Below are 19,775 nucleotides of genomic sequence, written 5' to 3'. Positions count from 1 at the left end.
ATTTGGTGTTTTAGGATTCCTAAAGTTTCCGCTGACATCCAAGATAATTGACCAAGGTGGGAACCCCGGGCCTTCACCGATCACCGGCTCGGGATGTCCTTCAGGATCGCAGAGAGCGCAATGAGGGTTCCTGTATGATACTTTAGCCTTTTGATAGTAAACTTTAAAGGGCATGGAATATGAAGAGCAAAGTTCTTTTATTACAGACATCCAGGGTTGTTTATTAGCTGCGCATACAATATCGTGCAATACACAGTGTCGCTCTTGGTAAGAAGATGTCTCGTATTTCCATGAACACCTATTTCCTTTTTCCAAGACGAACGTCCGAACTTCATTGATGTCCGAGCCACTGGAATTTAATTTCTCGCCTACGCATTTTACTTGGAGATCCCAGAAAGCCACGTTCTCTTCACTGCTACATCTGGCACAAGCAATGTTCCTGTATGTAATATTATGCTTCCATCCAACGACGGGTAGTTCGCTCTGTACCGTCATATTCAACTTCTCAACAGCCTTGCAATCCTTGCCAACTGGATTCCCCGATAGGCCACAGGAAGATTTCATAATTACCCCAAACCACTTAGGTTCATTGACGTCTCCACAGGTTACGTTCTGCCGTGGCGTGGCCTCTGAGGTCAAGAGTCCTCTGGGACGTAGGTCACATCTAACAAGAAAGCATTTACATTCTTCAGTTTTGTATGAAGCAAGCTTGCTCTCCTCGTTTGTCGATACTGTTATATTTTAACACCAAGAATAGTAATAATAATAATAATAATAATAATAAAATAATAATAACGGTTTATTGTAGTTTATCTACAGAGTAGCTATACATCTGCATAAAAAGATAAAAGATAAAAAAAATAATAATAACTAACTAAATATAAACCAACATTATCAACAAATAAATCAACTGGACAAACTTTATGTACAATAAGTATATTCTTGTCTCTAATCACTACTAATGCGAATCGAAGCTCTAGTTCTTAAAATGCGAGAGCATTCTCTCTTGAGTGTATTAAAATCTGAACAAAGTCTTAAATGTGCAGGCAGCTTATTGAAGAGGTCAGCCGCCGGGTCTTGGAATGTTCCCTTGACAAGTGAGATTTGAAGGAGGGAAGCATTACTTGATGGTAGGTGTCTCTACGTAAAGTGTCTAGTTACTTTAAGATTTTCAGGCCACGAGCTACTGTATAGGCCTCAGTGCACAAGCTTGAGAATGTTGAGCTCAGTATTCCCTAACGTTGGTGGCCAGCCGAGTCTCATTACGTCACTCTCTTTACAAAAACGGTTCAGGACAAACCTCGCAGCAGCGTTCTGCACCCGCTATCATTGAAGTTAAGCTTGGATAGAACGAGACTTTGCGCGAACGACTTCTTGATGTCTTGTGGGGTCATATTTTTTATCATGCGCAAAGTGGACAATACTTTGTAGCACGAAGACGTGACCTGATTCACATGGTGTATCCATTTAAGATCTTCAGCTAACCAGGTACCTAACAACTTAAAATTATCTACTCTATCTAAAATCTGGTCCTTCAACTTAAGCGTGGGGGCAAGTGTTCCTAGCTCGTGAAAGCGCGACATTTGAGGAGTGGTAACTAGCATCTGCTTAGTCTTTTTCACGTTCAGCAATAGATTGGACATGCAGGCCCAGGACTCGATGCTTTGTAAGTTCTCATTCATAGCCTGAATGCAGCTATTCAGGTTCTTGGGTACGCTATGCTGGTAAATTGTGGTGTCCTCGGCGTATTGCAGGCAGTTACAACTCTCATGTAAGCAGCCCTCGAGATCACTGACATACAGGTTAAACAACACCGTCCCATGATAGAACCCTGGGGGACTCTAAACCCAACATCAGCCATGTTGGACTGTTTGTCATTAACCTGAACAAACTGCTTTCGCGAGGAGAGGTAGCTTAAGATCCACTGCAATGCTTCGTTAAAGAACCCAATGCGATGCAACTTGCGTATCACAACCGAATAACCGACGGTGTCAAACGCCTTTACTGATACTTAATATCAATCTAAGCACATAATATTGTTTATGATTATGTTCAAGACTGAAAAACTAGAGACGAGAGGGGTAATTCTTACTTACTGAAATTGCTTCCTTCGTAGTTATCCATTTCTATTGATACAATTGATACTTTTGATACTATTGATACTTTTATTTATTATTGATACTATTGATACTATTGATACTATTGATACTATTGATACTATTGATACTATTGATACTTTTCTTTATTATGTTTCTGCCATCTAAAAACCCAACTGGAGAGCCTCGGTGGCATCGATGTTAGTCGTCATTTACTCCCGCTCGTCTATTCAAGAGACGAGCATGACTTAGGTTCAAGGACTTGGTTTCGTTAAGACGTTATCTCGTGTTGAGAAATTATCTTAACTTGTAGAAAATTTCTAATACCCTAAATACTGCTTTGTCGCTTCCTAACGGTACATTGACAGGACGGCAAGAGACCAAATATAATTGCATTTAGGTATTTATGATGGCTTAGATAAGAAAAAATTGGCATCACAAAGTTTATTAACGACGAACTTGATAAGTTGTGGCTAATGTTTCGAGTTACTTGAAGCAAAATCGTGACATTGACGGTAACGTCGTTAGAGAAAAAAGCAAATAAACGAAACAGACTGAAAAATCGACGAGCTGAATTAGCGTTAATTGAACTTCAAAACTGATAACGAGTAATGGTACTCTACGAAGCCCTACCAAGAACACGCGCGGTCACCAAGTAATCGGACAACCAGTTAAACCGGAAAATCGACAATTTCTAATTTTTTTGTTTCGATAGCAATTTCATAAAATTCCTAATCATCCAAAGAATCAAAACCTTGCAAAAAAGACACCCTTCTTATTCAGCTTTATTTATCGTTGACACTGTCATCAGTTGACCCCAATATTATAAAATTGCAAGAAGCGCAACAAAATTACATTTCGAAGTTTCAAAGCGAGCTTACTCTTTCGTGAACGCAATTTGAGAGAGTTCGGCTGCATCTCGTTTGCTGAATTTATCTTCAAAGTTTTGACAAAATTATTACACATCATCTGCAAAATGCACAACCAACTCTTGGTAGAGATGTTGGGAGTTTACTTGACCGATGCATTAATGACTGAAATACAATTTATTATTGGTAGCGACGAACTATATACATGACTAATATATTAGCCATCGACGAAAAACAAGTTGTCTTACCGTGAATAGAAGTCCAAGCAGCAATCACCGAGTTCTCTGCAAGCCTTATCACAGAAACACTTGTTGCCCTCTCCTCTTTCTTCCGATAAGCATCTGCCTCCGCACGATTGTTCTGAAGCATTTTTTTGCCTGAGCGCTTCAGCAAGATATCTGTCCTCTTGTGGTAGAGTAACGTTATGGTGACGCAATAGCTTTGTCAGGTTTTTGAGGCTGATGGTTTCACCTTTAAAATTCACCACGAAATCTTGGTGATCCGATCCTAAATTAGGAGAAAAGTTATCGGTAAACAAAATTTACGTCAACACAATTTTCAATAACAAAACGTTTCAACAAAATCAAAAATTAGTGTCAATTCTTACATTATAAGGACTAAATAAGTTGAGAAATTGGACCTTGCAGGGTTAGCTGTCATTTAAGAATTTGCAGAGAGCGAAGACTTGAAATCAAAACGAAAGGCTTTCACGGCGCCTAATTGAGTCCGCGCCTTTAAGATATCCGTAAGCCGTCATTCTGATACGTACCACTTAACTCCAAAAATTCTTGACGAGAGTCGTCACCATGAGATGAAAATTGTTTTAGAGGTTTAACAAATGGAACGTTGATAGCCACGAAAATTGTAATACACACTGACACGAGAACGAAACTACTATGCTTCATAGTTATCCCGATGGAGCAGCTAAAACTTTGTGCAAATGGCAAAACAGTCACGGAGTTAAATCTCCTCTGCCGGACCAATTATGGCAAGCCAATTGTAGCAGTATTCAATTCCAAATTAAATTTCAAGTTACAATTCAATGAAATTCAATGAAATTCAGGTGCAATTCAATGAAAATTCAAGTTCAATTCAATGAAAGTTCAAGTTCAGCTCAGTGCAATTCAAGCTCAATTCAATGAAAATAATTGAAAATTCAAGTTCAATTCAAGTTCAATTCAATGAAAATTCAATGAAAATTCAATGTAGACCATGTGCATAGCATCTTGGATCAAACATGCGGGAATCCGTTTCCAAAAGCTTCTCCCGCCTTTTTTAACCAACAAAATGGAGGAACATATTCGAAACCTTGCCGATTCTGTGGATGAGTGCTCGAGACTCGTGTGACAAGTGTTAGCAAGCACTATGAGGGTCGCTACCAAAAGATGAAAATGCCATTTTGGCGTTAACAGGTGGAACGTTCATTTGCACGAAAATCGTAATGCATATTGACACGAGAACTAAACTGCTGCGCTTGATAGTTATTCCGAAATTATTGCAAATTAAAAGATATTAGCAAATGCGGAACGTGTTTTATATTCTATAAGACTCAGTGAGTGAAAGACCTAGCCTTTCAACCCTCTTGGGTTGTCATCTTCATCAGTTGCAGCTTCGCCGATCGAGTGTGTGTGCCAACAGCCGCATTTTGAACGTAAGTTCTTCGCTAATTAAACCAAGATTAATTTCGCAGGCGGGTGGCGTTGATGTGTTCTGTTGTTGACGTTCCTAGTAATTAGAACAAATGCCGTCAGTCGGGCGTCAGTTGAATATGCTTAGGATGACTTAATGCACTTCAGCGAGATATCTGTCCTCTTGTGGTAGAGTAACGTTATGGTGACGCAATGACTTTATCAAGTTTTTCAGGCTGATAGTTTCACCTTTAAAATTCACTACGTAATCTTGGTGATCCGACGCTAAATTACGAGAAAATTCAAGTTATCGGTAAACAAAATATATATTAACACAATTTCAGTAAATGGCAAAATGTTTCAACCAAATTAAAAATTAAAGTCACTTATGTTGGAATTGGAAATAAATATGGAATTGAATAAATTGAGAAACTGGGGGTTACACTTAGCTGTCATTTAAGAATGTGCAGAGAGCGAAGCCTTGAAATCAAAAGGAAAGACTTCCACGGCGCGCTTTTTAAGATATCCGTAAGCCGTCATTCTGATACGTACCACTTAACTCCAAAAATTCTTGACGAGAGTCGTCACCATGAGATGAAAATTGTTTTAGAGGTTTAACAAATGGAACGTTGATAGCCACGAAAATTGTAATACACACTGACACGAGAACGAAACTACTATGCTTCATAGTTATCCCGATGGAGCAGCTAAAACTTTGTGCAAATGGCAAAACAGTCACGGAGTTAAATCTCCTCTGCCGGACCAATTATGGCAAGCCAATTGTAGCAGTATTCAATTCCAAGTTAAATTTCAAGTTTCAATTCAATGAAATTCAATGAAATTCAGGTGCAATTCAATGAAAATTCAAGTTCAATTCAATGAAAGTTCAAGTTCAGCTCAGTGCAATTCAAGCTCAATTCAATGAAAATAATTGAAAATTCAAGTTCAATTCAATGAAAATTCAATGAAAATTCAATGAAAATTCAATGTAGACCATGTGCATAGCATCTTGGATCAAACATGCGGGAATCCGTTTCCAAAAGCTTCTCCCGCCTTTTTTAATGAACAAAATGGAGGAACATATTCGAAACCTTGCCGATTCTGTGGATGAGTGCTCGAGACTCGTGTGACAAGTGTTAGCAAGCACTAGTTCAAGCTAAAATAAGAAATTTCCGGATTAAGTCACTCAATTCGTATCTGAAAATTTTGAAAATGTGAGTGGGAAGACCACCCTAAAATAACTTAAGTTCAACGAGCAATGTTCCTAGTGCCGTGGAGCGAGCTCAATTCATGTTACAAAAAAGTCGAAGTACAGGATTGTGTTCTTCAGCCAACGGGGACGACTTCGATCAGCATCACCGTCCGGTAACGGAGGAAAGAAACAAAAAACAACTCCAGAACAATCTAAATCGTTTGAATTTGTCTTCTGCACGTGGGGGATGACGACGAAGAAGAAAATTTGTCAATTAACCACGACATTATTTTGCTTCGAGGATTTGTTAATTTATTCAGTGCAGATGGAGAGGGCATCCGATCCAAAATTGGTGACGCAATTAAACTAAAATATCCGTTAGTTGGCAACAGAGCTTTTATTTTTCTTCGTGTAAACCGGCGAAAGTTAATCACACCTGTTAGCTGTGAAGAATACAAGTACAAACAAGTGAAACTGCTCTGTGGGCAAGGAGTCATTTGCATTAAGATGAAAAGTGAACTGAACTGTTTAATACGTGATGACAACAGAAATAGCTTAATCGAATGTGATGATTTGCCTGGTAAATTTTGTACTGTTTTTAAAATTTTTAAAGCAAATTTTTAAAACTAGGCTGTTAATAAGAGCAATTTATTGTGACTTGTTTGTCCCTAGCCTCATTGTGACCATTTGTCCATGGCAACAACCTAATTTTGACATAATCTAAGGAGGGCCACCGGTTTGTCAGCCTACGACTTTAACGAGCTTTAATGCGTTTTACCCTCGTTAGATAAAGTCAGTAGTTATTCATTTACATCAAAACTTTCTTCACAGCTTAATCAACTATTTAAATCTTCGTAAAAAGTCTCCTGGTTATTTGTTTTTCTCACAGTGCAAAGTGTTAGCAAACATTTACAGAAAAGAACCAAGAAAGTTAGTGCTTTTCATTCTTATACATATATTTTTTTAGGCAGAAATGCTTAGTCAACAAGCTCCTGAACAACTTGAACAAAGAGAAATTCAATCAGTATCCACCTTTGAAGACCCGCAGTAAAGAAATTGAGTCAAAAAGGGAGAAGACGCTATCTGATAACACTGAAAATCAACTTGTGGGTCTGCTGGCAAAGGATTTTGTAAATTACTTTAAATCTATTGGTATTGAAAATCCTGTCGAAATTTTACGCTATGCACAAAGTCTGATTGTGACTGGGAGACCACTGGATGTGCAAGACGTAACTGTAAGTGTGGAGGGTGAAACCAACTTCATCTTAATCAATCGACACGACGTTTTGAGATCAGCTTTGGAGGAAGTGCAATTTTTAAAAGACCCCAGACTAACACTTGCAGTTGGATTTTATGGTGAGAGTGCTGACTATTAAGGTTGTCCACGAAAAGGGTTCTTTCGCCTGTGTTTACGAGAGATCAAAGCTAAGTACCTCGACAATGGCCTCAAAGACCACCTTTCTAATGACTTTTCAACCATTGGATTAATAATGGTCATTAGCACTCTGCAGAATGGTAATATCCCCAGATTTATGAAAGAAGATCTCCAGGCCCTTTTTTCTTCTAAAGAGCCATCAAATCCTCGTATCTCAAAGCTTCGCTTTCATTGGCTTTAAAACCCTGAGGATTTATCAAATAGGAAACGGTATACCTAACTTCCTTCACCTTTTCAGACCTTCACAAATTGCAGCCTTGTCAAAAGGAAAGTTGATCGTCCTTCTCCCACCAAATTTCTCTGAAGAGGGTAACAATGTACGCCGTTTTGAAACAGAAATTTATATTTGGTTCTCTAGATACACCAGGCTAGCAGCAAGTGGGCAAAGGGGATCAATCACCCTGGGACATATACTTCAGTATATCACGGGCACTGACAAAGAGCCCCCACTTGGGTTTGGTGTAGCACCTTGTATCGAATTTGTTGAGGCAACAAGCCATGGCACAAACCCCCACACAAATGCCCATTTCTACCTACTACGAACACTTGTGCAAATACATTGTGTTTACTAAGACGTGCAAAGGATGTATTGCTGCAAAGTGAGGCACAATTCTTCAATCTTTATGCTGGATTTAGCCTTTGCAAATTATTTTGTTGGAAACTTGTAAATTTAGATCCTATGAAGTCGTAAATACAATAATTTCTAGCTCATCGCTTTGGTTAATGTTTACAAGTGGAACAAGTGAAGAATGAAACATCACTTTCGGATGATTTGACCATGTGGCACATAGTTGAGGGGGTGGGCTACAGGCACTACATTTAAAGGGGTTCTGTTTAGCTGGGCCTGGTAAATATCTTGGGTATCGTTTCAATAATGAACTTTGAAGACTGGGCCTAAATTGTTGCATTTCCAGCTGAAATTGTAAAAGATAATTAAATTTCTATTTGAAATGTATGTTAGAATATGTTGAGTTGCAAAAATTGCTTACTTTGGACCACTTGCAATACAGAAAGGACATGTTTAGTGATGCCTTATAATTGTGCTGCACAATAATTTGTCACAAATAATAATTTAACAGGTGATTTAAAATGGGGTTTTATATTAAGAATTGTGAAGTTTTTAAGTCTGTGCCAAAAGTATTTTCAGGTGCCAATGCTTATGCAGTTATTGCACTCTTAACAATTCACGGGAAAGAATGAATTCCTCATTAAGAAAAATTTAAGTCCTAAGTTGTGGCATGGTTTCTAGAAAATGGGGGAGGACATCAGTTGTGTTTTATTAGTGACTTAACTATCTATGTTTGTTAGCAAAGAGTCATAAATTGAAGAAAGTCTTCAACAAAAATACTTTTTAATTTGTCGTTAGACACAAGAACTTTCATTGCTTGATTATATCAATGTATCAATTGAAATGTGAGGATTATACCTGTGCTATCAAAAATAGACAGCTCCTCAAGTAAAAGAATTTATGTTTTATGGTACTTGGATAAAGTTAGTAATAGTAATATAGTAATATAGTTTATATTTGACCACTTGCAGCCTGAGGCTGAATTACGGGTGCAGTAGAAGTTGAAGGTAAAATTATTTATCTCATGTGAATTGTGGTGCGCCTTTCGATTAAGCGCTGTAAAACTAAAGTAATCACAACAACCAATCATAGAAAGGAAAATATCACGAGGAGCCAATGAGAACTCGAAGTAAAAACAAGCAAACTGTTTAAAGCGCAGGAAAACGCGGGTGACTAAGTGGTGATTGGTTTAAGTTTTAAATCTGATTGGTTGAAAATCCGAGTTTTCTGAACCAATCGCATAACAAAATATAGTTAACTAAAAGCAACCACGGATTACTTCGAATCTCAACTGAAAATTGTCCTATTTGTTTTTCTTTTTTTTTTTTAAATATTTGTCTTATTTTTCTTGTTTCTCCAAGTATGAAGATCAATTTGCCGCCATATTTGTCCAAGTTCCGTCGGGTCCTAGTGGAGATTTTAACACTCAGATGTAAGTTCACAGCTCAGCTTCTTTTTTACATTTTCATTCCTAGCATAGATTTCTCGCATTCCTAGCATAGGGTTAATATTTTTTACGATTAGCAATCCAGGAAAAATAAAGAAAAAAGCGTCTTAATCTCTCCTTGCTCGAAGTTTTTGCTCGAAATCGAGGGGATGATACTCCTCTCGAGAAGAAACTTTTACCTCTATAAAAGGGTAGATATATAAACTTTCGTGAAATTTTTGTTTCTTTTCAGGGCGAAGGTTGCTCATGGAATTCTCTCCGGGAAATACGCCACAGCACCACAGGAACACCAGGAAACAGAAGGGCACCAAACAGATCAGGTGTTTCTCAGTGTTCAAATTGCATTTTGGCGAAGTCGCGGTTACATGTATGTGTAGTTAGGTTCCAGTCATATTTACTGCAAGTCTTGATAAGAATCAAGGCTTTTAAGGTTGATTGCGAGGTTTTTCCAGTCAACGTTGGCGGAAGGGGAAAATACGATGGAATTGGTCCTTGGTCAGGTCGTTACTGAAAAAAGCACTGTAAACCTATAAGTACATTCCAGCAGAAACTCACTTTGATTTTATAGATTATGCTTCTGTTCACACATTGGTATGTCTCAAATCAATATTTCTGCTTCAGCCATGAACGCGATTATTTCATTCAACGACAAAATTGGCGTTTGCCCTTCACCACCCTTCAACTCATCACCAACGAGGATCTCAATGGGGTTGGCTGTTAGCCGTAAAACGACCTAAAATAATCAGTGGTTTTTAACCGTCAGTCGTCAAAAATTTTTTTACCGTAATAAATTTTTTCTTTCAATCACAAAGGAAGGGGGTTAACCGTTAGCCGTTAAAATGGCCGAAATTTTAATTGCTAGCCCTTCAAGCTATCACACCTTACTGAGACCCTCGCTAAAATACCCTTACATAATTCGGCAAATCGGTGTTGGGTATACTCAAACTTTTCAAGTCAAATTCGTTATGTGGATCTAACATCAAATTCTCGTAACTTATTTACCGCAGATTTCCATATGTTGTTTAGAATGAGTAGGTAAATTAAAGTGTCTAGCGACTGGTTTTGATGCGTCCTTGTCGATCCTTTCGACGTCGCGAAGGTGTTCTCGGAATCGCCGGTCACTTAGTCTTCTCCTTGTTTCGCCGATGTATAACTTTATATATGAACGCAAAAAAATGTTTCTCAATGATCAAGCACTCCGCCATTGACGTGCAGTGAGGTCTGTTGTGCTATACCCAAAGAGAACAGTCTTTCCTTACATTTAGGCAACACGAAAAGCCGCAAAACTCTTCAACAAAAGTTTATCTTTCAAATCGACACTCTTAATCCCACAGGTATCAACGAACGCTTTTCATTCCACTAATTTATTCGGGTTTTCCTCGTCGTCATGTTCTCACCAATGGCGTAGCTCCCTTTTTCTGCATATAAACCCACATAGAACCCACAATTCCTCCCTTTGCTCTCACGAAGGGCTAACGATCGAAACGTCAGCTTTTTTATTCGTTACGGTGGCCAATTCACAATTTCAACTTAGTTGATACAAATATAAACAAATTACCTTGTTACCCCCACCGACGCAGCACCACAGTTTCTTTAGAAACTTTCATTTGTATATGTGTGCACAGTGACCAAAGTAGCCGTAGCTTTCGTGTTGGTCACTGTCCAAGAACGCACACAATGTGTGAAATCAGGAAAAGTTCGTTACAACTGTTGGGAGGTTTTACGACTCACTCGGCCAAATTAACGAGAGGTGCCAAGACTCTGTATTTTTTTTATTCTCTTCTGGAGAGCTACTACAGCAACGCTTTATGCATCTAATACTCTGTGAATCTAATGCTCTACGCATCCAATAATCATGCGAGAGGTACTAACGCTTTAAGTAGGAAAACCGTAGACGTGTTTGGGTTAGCTGACCGTGAGAGTTTCCACAGTGTATCCGTTCATTTTGCAAAAAGGGGGAAACTTTGGGGTCGTGTGCTGTACGAGTTCCCTTGGAGGCCGTTTTTTTTTTTTTTTTTTTAACGACTTTCTTGGGAATATCAGATAAATATTTAAACAAGGTAAAAGTACAATAATACAATAACAAATGGAAAACAGAAGAGAAACTGAGATGAAACTTCACCCAAAAGGGAAGGCGCGAACGGGACGTAAAGTCCCATGCGAGGCGCCACCCATTATGAATTAAAAAACACTATAAAATAGAAAATTACAAAAATACAGAATAAATAAATAAATAATTTCAACTTAGTGGCACGAGCACGTACTGGCTAGTGTCCACGTGCAGGGCCAATCACTGTCATATGCAGTCTTTAGGCGGTCTAGCATTACATTGCGGACAGACTTCTGGTGCGAACCTGGGGTTGTCAAAGCTGGCGGATGGCGAGACGGAGCAAGTAAGGTTATAGAGTTTAACAATGCGATTAAATTATGAGGCCTGTAAAGTACTGGTTCTACAAATAGGTGCTTTTAGGCTGAAAGAATTACAAAGTCTGGTACGGCCGTGGGAGATAAAGTCAACAAAACAGTGTACGTTAAAGTCAATATAGTTGTATAGACATTGGTGAGAAAAATAACAAGTCTTTCAGTTCTCTGTCATAGGATAAAGGGAGCAGGTCAAGCTTGATTAATCTGTCCTTGTAAGAGACCCCTCCCACCCGAGTTTGTAAAATCCAGCGGGTGGCGCGGCGTTGTACTCGCTCGACTTGGGCCTTTAGGGTGACTTAAGCGGGCGACCAGACTTGCGTGGCGTAGCACAGCTGAGACTTGACCAGCGATAGTTATAGCGTGCGCCGAACAGTCACGTCGGTTGTTAGGGGGCATGTTCGCTTTAAAAGCCCAAGGAGCTTGTTGGCTTTCGCAGTACTAGCGAGGATGTGGGGTTTCCAAGAGAGCAAACTTGTGATGTGAACATCCAAATCTTTTTCGGTGGAGACACGCTCAAGCTGAGCACTGTCCAGGGTGTACTCGTGAACCAGGGGGGAATTTTAACGGGTGACAGTAAAGATTTACATTTAGAGGTGTTAAATTTAAAGCGATTACGCTTTGACCAGTTGTTTAGGTTGCCTAGAGTAGTTTGCAGAGACTGACGATCACAAATAGAGGTGACGCTTTTGTACAGCTTGGTGCCGTCAGCGCACAACGCTGCCCTGACCCCATCTACGACTTCATCCGGTAGATCATTAATAAAGATTGTGAACAGTAGCGGCCCTAACAGAATCCCTTGTGGGACGCCGAAAGTAACCGGCGCCCACTTTGATGCAGCACCTTCCACAAGCACCCTTTGGCGCGATCAGTTAAGTAGTCCGTGAACCATGCAAAAAGTGGTCCCGAAACACCGTCCGCCTTCAACTTGGCCAGGAGGATTAAGTGATCTACGGAGTCGAACGCTTTGGCGAAATCCAGATAGATTAAGTCTGACTGAATGTTCTTGTCCAGAGCTTCGCCAGTGGCATGCAACACCGACAGTAGCTGGGTGACACACGAGGGGTTCTTCATAAACCCGTGTTGTAAATGGTTGATTAATTGTTTCACACGATCGTAAAAACGGGTGCCCACACAACGTTCCAAGATCTTGCTGGTAATAGTAAGGAGTGATATGGGCCGATAGTTTTCGGCGGGTTCTTTTGAGTCTTTCTTGTGAAGAGGTGTAATATCCGCAGTTTTCCACTCATAGTATAGCTTACCCCGACTCAAAGAGAAATTGAAAAGCATGCAAAGACTAGCAGCAATTTGTTCAGAGTATTCTTTCAAAAGGCGCGCCGGGATGCCATCGGGGCCGCACGCTTTTGAGGTGTCCAAATTACTCAAGTATTCCCTGACTTCATCAACCGACACCTCTATATGAGAAATTTCCATATCGGTTAGTGAGTTAAATGGCGTGATGTTTACATCAGAAGTAGCCGGGAGAAATATGGAGCAAAAATAGTCGTTTTCGGACGATTGGTCCTCTTGTGCTTTGAACAATGACTGCAGGTTTTATATTGGTGACTCTCTGCAACGGCTGTTGGCAAGGTAAGAGGACTGTCAGGCGTGGAATGTCGCACAGATATTCTGGAGATGTACCGGCAAAGAATACAGAAGATGATGAAATTGACCACTGATAGACCAAGTGCAACGAAAGCAATATATTCGACGTAAGTGAACTGAGTAGTTTCCTCTATCTGATCAATCAAACTGTCTGCCTTCTGAAAAGCGCCACCAATCTGGCTATCATAAAGTTGAAACAACTCGTCAAAGTTGTCAATCACTGTACGATTAATCTTGATAAGTGGTGGAATGGTCAGTGACTTATGATGTAACATTAGTGTAGGAAAATCATCTTAGTTAGGATCCCACTGAACATATGAAACTGCGTCCGTTGAAAAGAGAGGTAATGATACCAGTAGTCTCTGGGGACAGGTGCCCAAGCTAGTCTCCATTCCAATAAAACTGATGTTGCACGGGAAGTTATAGATTGCAAACGGAGAAATGTTAAGCTGCTCACCATTGTTCAAAGCCAAAGTTCCAGAAGTGGTGGAAAGAAAATATCTGCCTCCAAGATGAACTAATGGATGGATATGGTCACACTTCGAAGTAGGTTGATGGTTTCGCGGGAAAGAAAGTTTCAGGTATGGATTCCGAGCAAAACCTAACCATTGCAAGCTAGAAACTGTCTTTAATGCATTCTTAGGGCATAAGAAACCTACTTCGCTTCTAAAACACCTATCTAATACGTCTAAAGAGACTACCTTCCTTGAATTCGGACAATTAACTAAAGCAAGGTTTGTGTGTTGGACAGGCCCCGAAAAACATTTACCCGAAATATTGAACTTAAGTGGAGTCAAATGTTGTACGACGCAGAAGCTATCCTTATCTGTAATCTCTGGTACTAACAATAAAATATCGACAGTCAAATCCTGATCGCTGTGTTCGACATCGACCATTGGGCTAGCCAGAATAGACGAACCTTGTTCCAGTGCTGTTATAGTCAACCTCAATGAATGATCAGTAGAAAGTTTGGCAGACAAGTGGGAGGACATAAACTTAGGTAAATCGGAATAGCCTACAAGTGATTTTTCATGTAGATGAGATATCTGACTCAAAGTATCTTGGATTTCAAAAAGTCTTAGGAAGCAGCGAAAGCACGATTAATCTTAGCGGTTTACTTAGAAAGAAATTCCATCGTCATTCCCTCGTGACATTTGGCTGAATTGGCAAATTGTTCTAGTTTTTTCTTCCAGTCAGTAAAGCGGGTACTTTGGACCATTTTTAAATCCTGAGACAGAAAATTTAATATGATGCTCATCTGATCAGTAATTTTGAACAAGTACACAATTTTTCCGTCGAGAACTCGCATCATACTTTGTGAAATAGACATAGCGTAAGTCAGAGCTCTCAGAGTGGCCTTAGGGTTCTTAACGTAGTTCTCTTCACATTTATGTCCTGTTCCGGTCCAAGTTGCACGAAAAATACCTAGAACGCCTGCTTGGCACATCCAATTCGAACGTCGCCTGCGGAAATGAATTGACTAGACGAGAGTTCGTCACTTCCTTGAGTTGTTAAAATTATCAACAAGTCGTCTATCTAAAATTTTTTGTGCTGGTTCCCAAGTCGACTGATTTCTGGGAAAGTTATGCCACTTAACTAGATATTCCATTTTTCCTTTCTTTTTACGTGCTTTAAACTCAGTGGCGATGATCTCATTTTCTAATAGACGAGAGATCACAGTTACCTCAACGCTTGGAACAGGAAATGCTTCGCACCATCGAGTAAGATAATCACTAAAAACGACGACATACCTGTTTCCTTTGTTGGAAGGTGGGAAAGGCCCTAACACATCAACAGCCACTCTATCAAAAGCATTCTCCACTGGAATTGGAAGTAAGGGTGCCTTTTTGGTATTCCTAGGCGATTTTCTCATGGAACACTCAGTGCAAGACTTACATGCACCAATGTTCAACATCTTTGTACATTCCTTTCCACCAATATCGTTGCTTAACCTTATTGAAAGTCTTATGGACTCCAAAATGCGCACCGGATATATGGTCATGCATGTTCGACAAAATTTCAAATCCCAATGCTGGAGGGACAACGAGTTGAGGAAATGAATCCCAAGAATTGCGCTTTCGATTGTTACCTAGATCGTAAAGTAAACCATCACGTCCGATGTAAAAGCCATCACTCACAAGTAAAAGCTTGCCTACTGCACTATCGTAAATGGGTAAAATATCATTTTCTAGGTACTCAATAATCTCACTAAGGTCAAAATCCCGCCTTCGCAATTCTCGTACTTTTGCTACTTGTGGCTCTTCTTTTCGGATTGAATTACATTCCCTTGTGTCATAAGGACGTCTAGACAAACTATCCGCATTGCCATGCATCTTACCAGGGCGATGAATGATCTCAAAATCGTACTGTAAAAAATAAGGCCCATCTTGTAAGACGACCAGAAGCATCCTTAACGCTCATTAATCAGCGTAACGAATTGTGATCAGTAACAAACGTGAATTGGCGATTCTGAAGGTAGGGCTGAAATTTCTTAATCCCTTCTATTAACGCGAGCGCCTCCCTCTCAGTTGTGCTATAGTTGCGCTCTGCACTATTCAAACCGCGACCGTTATAAGCAATCGCTACTTCTTTACCATTCTGTACTTGAGCTAAGGAAAATCCTATTCCTGTAGAACTAGCATCGACAAACAGTAGAAAAGGCTCTTTAAAGTTAGGATAAGCTAAAATTGGAGCAAACACTAAAGCACGTTTCAACTTGTCGAAAGCAACAGCACACTCTTCTGTCCAATTGAAAGAAACACCCTTCTTGGTTAATGCATTCATGGGAGTGGCTATATGAGAAAAACCTTGACAAAACACCAGTAATAATTAGCGAGACCTAAGAAATTCCTGAGTTTCTTGAGATTAGTTGGAGTAGGGAATTCCTGCACAACACGAATCTTTTCTGGGTTTGGACTGATACCCTCAGGAGTTACGATATGACCTAGATATTCTACCCTTTGTTTAACGAAATTACACTTCGGATTCAGTTTGATATCACAAAGTCTCCTGAAAACCTCTTCCAAATGAGTTAAGTGTTCTCTAACCGATTTGGAAAATATGATAATATCATCGATATATATAGGTGCAAACCGATATTCCATTCCTCTCAAGATGTGGCCCGTAAGTCTCTGGAAACTCTGCCCAGAGTTTGTAAGACCGAAAGGCATCACCAAGAATTCATACAGGCCATTCTGCGTAGCAAAAGCAGTTTTTATCTGGCAGAAGGATGAAGTTCTATTTGCCAGTAACCTGACTTCGTGTCAATTGTGCTGAAAACGCTTGTTCCGTTTAAAGAATCTAAAGTATCGGCAATAAGGGGTAAGGAAAAGCTATCTTTTTTGGTAATTTTATTCAACTTGCGATAATCAACGCAAAATCTCATAAAACCATCTTTTTTCTTGACTAGAACAACTGGCGAAGACCAAGCACTAACTTACTCTTGAACTATTCCACGTTCTAGCACATCATTCACTTGTCTATCGATCTCTTTCTTACCTTCAGGCGAAGTGCGCCTGATAATAATAATTTAATATTTAAATTGCGCAAATTAACATGTGGATATGATCAAATGCGCATCACAACACTTTTCGGAGGACTTTGGCCGGGCTGCATCAGCAGTTTACAAACAATCGAAGGAAACTTATTTGAAGATGCCCCCTCCCCTCCGATTCCCAGTAAACAGGCCAGCCCACATCACAGTAATCTCGTGAGTGGGTTCTTCAACGTCCCCTGCCTAACCAAATTAACTAATTAGGAGATGCAGGAGACGGGACCTACGGTTTATTCGTCCTTATCCGAGAAGACTAGAATGTCTATCCATTTCTTGACATTATATAAAGGTAGCGCATTCTCCTCAGTTATTTTAAGACCTTGATTGTTGGTCCGGCCGGGGCTCGAACCATCGACCTCGACATCCCGCACAACACTTCGGCGTTCTAACCAACTGAGCGAACCGGGAGGCGGTAAGGGTAGTGTTTATTCCTATTGGATAGATACCTTAGTTATCACATAATCTGGATTCTGTAGGTTACCACACCTTAACCGCAGTCACGTGATTATCCCAATATTTATTATTATATATTAACTTCATTAGTATTCTAATAAAGCAATTTTGGAGAGCACTTGGTCTGTGCACACGTTACTCTATAGTAACTCTCAAAAAAGAAACGACAACTTTGAGTTTAAATTTACACGACATGTTTCGACATTCTCATGTCATCTTCAGTTGCAAATGAGCTTTTAACTGTTGTACATTTAAATTTATATTAAGGTACGTTTCAAATTACGTGTCAGGGCTTACGTTTCAGTTTGAATATTAAATACGCGAAAAATGTAAATAGCGCGCGCTTGACTAGATCAAAAAAAAGAAGTAATAATAATAATAAAATAAGAGAGCAAGGAACAACGTAATTAAATGGAAAGAGATAATTCTAGATGCTTCAATTGCTGATTAAGAACGAGTTTTTCCCACTTGATATGCAATGCCTCTTTGATCTTAATTTGGTATTTTGAAGCGGCAGAATCTAAGATCGTGAAACATTCAGTATCACAAGAGTCAAGACAGGCCCTTGATGATTGCAGGTGCTTGTAAATATGCGATGTTTTGTCCGACAAGAGGTGCTCACGAACTCGTACAAATGCGGCGAGTGGTCTCACCAATATAACCGACAATACAGCCAGCACACGTAACTTTATAAACGACATGCGAACGTAGACCTAGCGGTACTGAATCTTTCACACTGAACATGTTTCTGAGTTTAAACGTGCTGAAGACTAACTTAACATCTAAGTCAGCTCTACAATAACGTTTGAGTAGTTGTCTTAACTTAGTCTGAGCGATGTTAGAAAATCGACAAACACAGGGAAGTTTATAATAGTGCGAAGAAGGTTTATCGGAGTTAGAAGAGGCGTTCTGCCCAGTAGGAGAAGGATTATTTTTCATAGCTAGATACCTGTAAATGATCTTGTAAATGATCTTGTCTATGACCCAAGATGGAAAACAATTTTTCCGTAGCAAGAAAATAAGTTTCTTGACATCCAGATGAAAACCAACCAAGGAATTATTGATCTTATATACTCTGTCAGTCAATGTTATGACTAAACCTAATTTGTAAATCAAAGGGGCGAAGCTGAAATAATTAGTAAGAAGACCAGTAAACGTCTTCTTGCGATATACACTTGTGACGATGGATGTATGACTGTTGTCTAACAATATGTCTAGAAACGATAATTTCTTATCAATTTCCCTTTCCATTGTGAAACGAATACTAGGGTGCCTGGCGTTGATATAATCAAAGAACACGAGCGCGTCCTCCTCGCCATTGAACAAACAAAAGGTGTCATCAACATAGCGTCTGTAGAACGGAATTTCAGAGAATGAATAGTTATCTAGCCAGTTTTTTTCATGATGTCCCATAAAGAGGTTTGCAAGTACTGGAGCAAGTGGGGACCCCATGGCAACCCCATCTATTTCATCATAAAACACACCCTTAAACAAGAAACCAGTCTCAGCTGTTGCGAAGGTAAAAGCGTTCTAAGGTCAGCGGCGTTTATGTTAAGACCAGGGTTACCTTAATAAATGTATGTGATCGCCAGATCAATGCATTCATCAAGAGGTATACTAGTGAACAAACTCTCAACATCGAAAGATACCATGAACTTCCCTGAGGTTGATAACTGGTTGATTTCATGTACAAAAGAAAACGTGTCGCGGACGTTGTATTCACGCGGAACATGTGGCTCTAGAAGATTACAAAGGAACTTAGATAAATTGTAATTGTAGGTACCTATTGAAGATACTATGGGTCGAAATGGAGGTGTTTCATTAGGCTGCCAAGCCTTGTGCATTTTAGGTAGCCCACAAAACCTGGCTGGTTGAGAACCAGTTGGATAGATTCTCTCATAGGCATCTTTGTCCCAGTGGCCCTTATTTTTAAGCGCTCTTAAAAAACGTTGTAATTACCCTGTCTTTGTAATGTAGGATCGTTATCATTAACCTTAAACTTAGAAGTGTCACTGATAATGGAAAAAATACCCTGTTCGTACGCTTTCCTGTCCAAGACAACTAAGCCATTTCCTTTGTCAGGCTTCAGTATTACAATGTCCTTGTTCTTCCTCAAATCCTTTAGTATCCTACATTTCTTTAACTCCGCTGCAGAAAGTTGGTGTGAAGAAACGTACGAATGGGCAAGATAAGAAAGGTCAGCGACCAGTTTTCCCTTTAGCTTCCTGTCGAATAGATTTCTGACCATGGTGCGATTAATCAGCTCAAAACAAGAAAAGACATCCGTTTTGCTAATGGTCGGAGTACTAATAGAATGTGAAGGGCCATATTTAACTATTTCCAATTGTTCGGACGTGAGATTGTGCGACGAGAGGTTGGCCACTGTCTCCGTTGAAGCAAAAGGTAGAACTACGTTTCGCGTTAAGTTCTCGTGGGTGGCGATAACACGTTTCACAGACTTTTTGACATTATATTTAACAGTTCCATGGAGGATGTATCCATCGATGT

The 19,775-nt window shown here is 39.7% G+C and overlaps 1 protein-coding gene, 1 non-coding gene and 1 pseudogene across 2 annotated transcripts in view; 1 reads left to right on the top strand and 2 right to left on the bottom strand.

The window, feature by feature from the left end:
• LOC111346225 (uncharacterized) overlaps positions 1 to 3,870 on the bottom strand; it is an 8,175-nt gene extending 4,305 nt beyond the window's left edge. The window contains exons 1-3 of the transcript XR_015991101.1: positions 3,735 to 3,870; positions 3,214 to 3,472; positions 1 to 664 (exon numbers count right to left, since the gene is read on the bottom strand). The exon at positions 1 to 664 is cut by the window's left edge and continues 552 nt beyond it. This is a non-coding gene — a transcript (uncharacterized LOC111346225). The remainder of the gene's footprint in view (positions 665 to 3,213; positions 3,473 to 3,734) is intronic.
• A 2,422-nt stretch (positions 3,871 to 6,292) lies between these two features.
• LOC148725373 (uncharacterized) lies at positions 6,293 to 7,888 on the top strand (annotated as a pseudogene).
• Positions 7,889 to 15,153: 7,265 nt separating this feature from the next.
• LOC148725372 (uncharacterized) lies at positions 15,154 to 15,669 on the bottom strand. Its single transcript, XM_088731488.1, has one exon. It carries the CDS (start codon positions 15,667 to 15,669, stop codon positions 15,154 to 15,156), a length of 516 nt encoding a protein of 171 aa, XP_088587614.1.
• Between the last annotated feature and the right edge of the window lie 4,106 nt (positions 15,670 to 19,775).

Source organism: Stylophora pistillata, chromosome 8 (assembly GCF_964205215.1).
Source record: "Stylophora pistillata chromosome 8, jaStyPist1.2, whole genome shotgun sequence".
In the NCBI taxonomy this organism is placed as follows: domain Eukaryota; kingdom Metazoa; phylum Cnidaria; class Anthozoa; order Scleractinia; family Pocilloporidae; genus Stylophora; species Stylophora pistillata.
The sequence above is the reverse complement of the archived record's forward strand: the minus strand, read 5'-3'. Positions and strand labels throughout refer to the sequence as shown.

Bases quoted from the DNA above. Each gene is read 5' to 3' on its own strand.
- LOC148725372 (XM_088731488.1), bottom strand. From the start codon at position 15,669: ATGCTTCTGGTCGTCTTACAAGATGGGCCTTATTTTTTACAGTACGAT.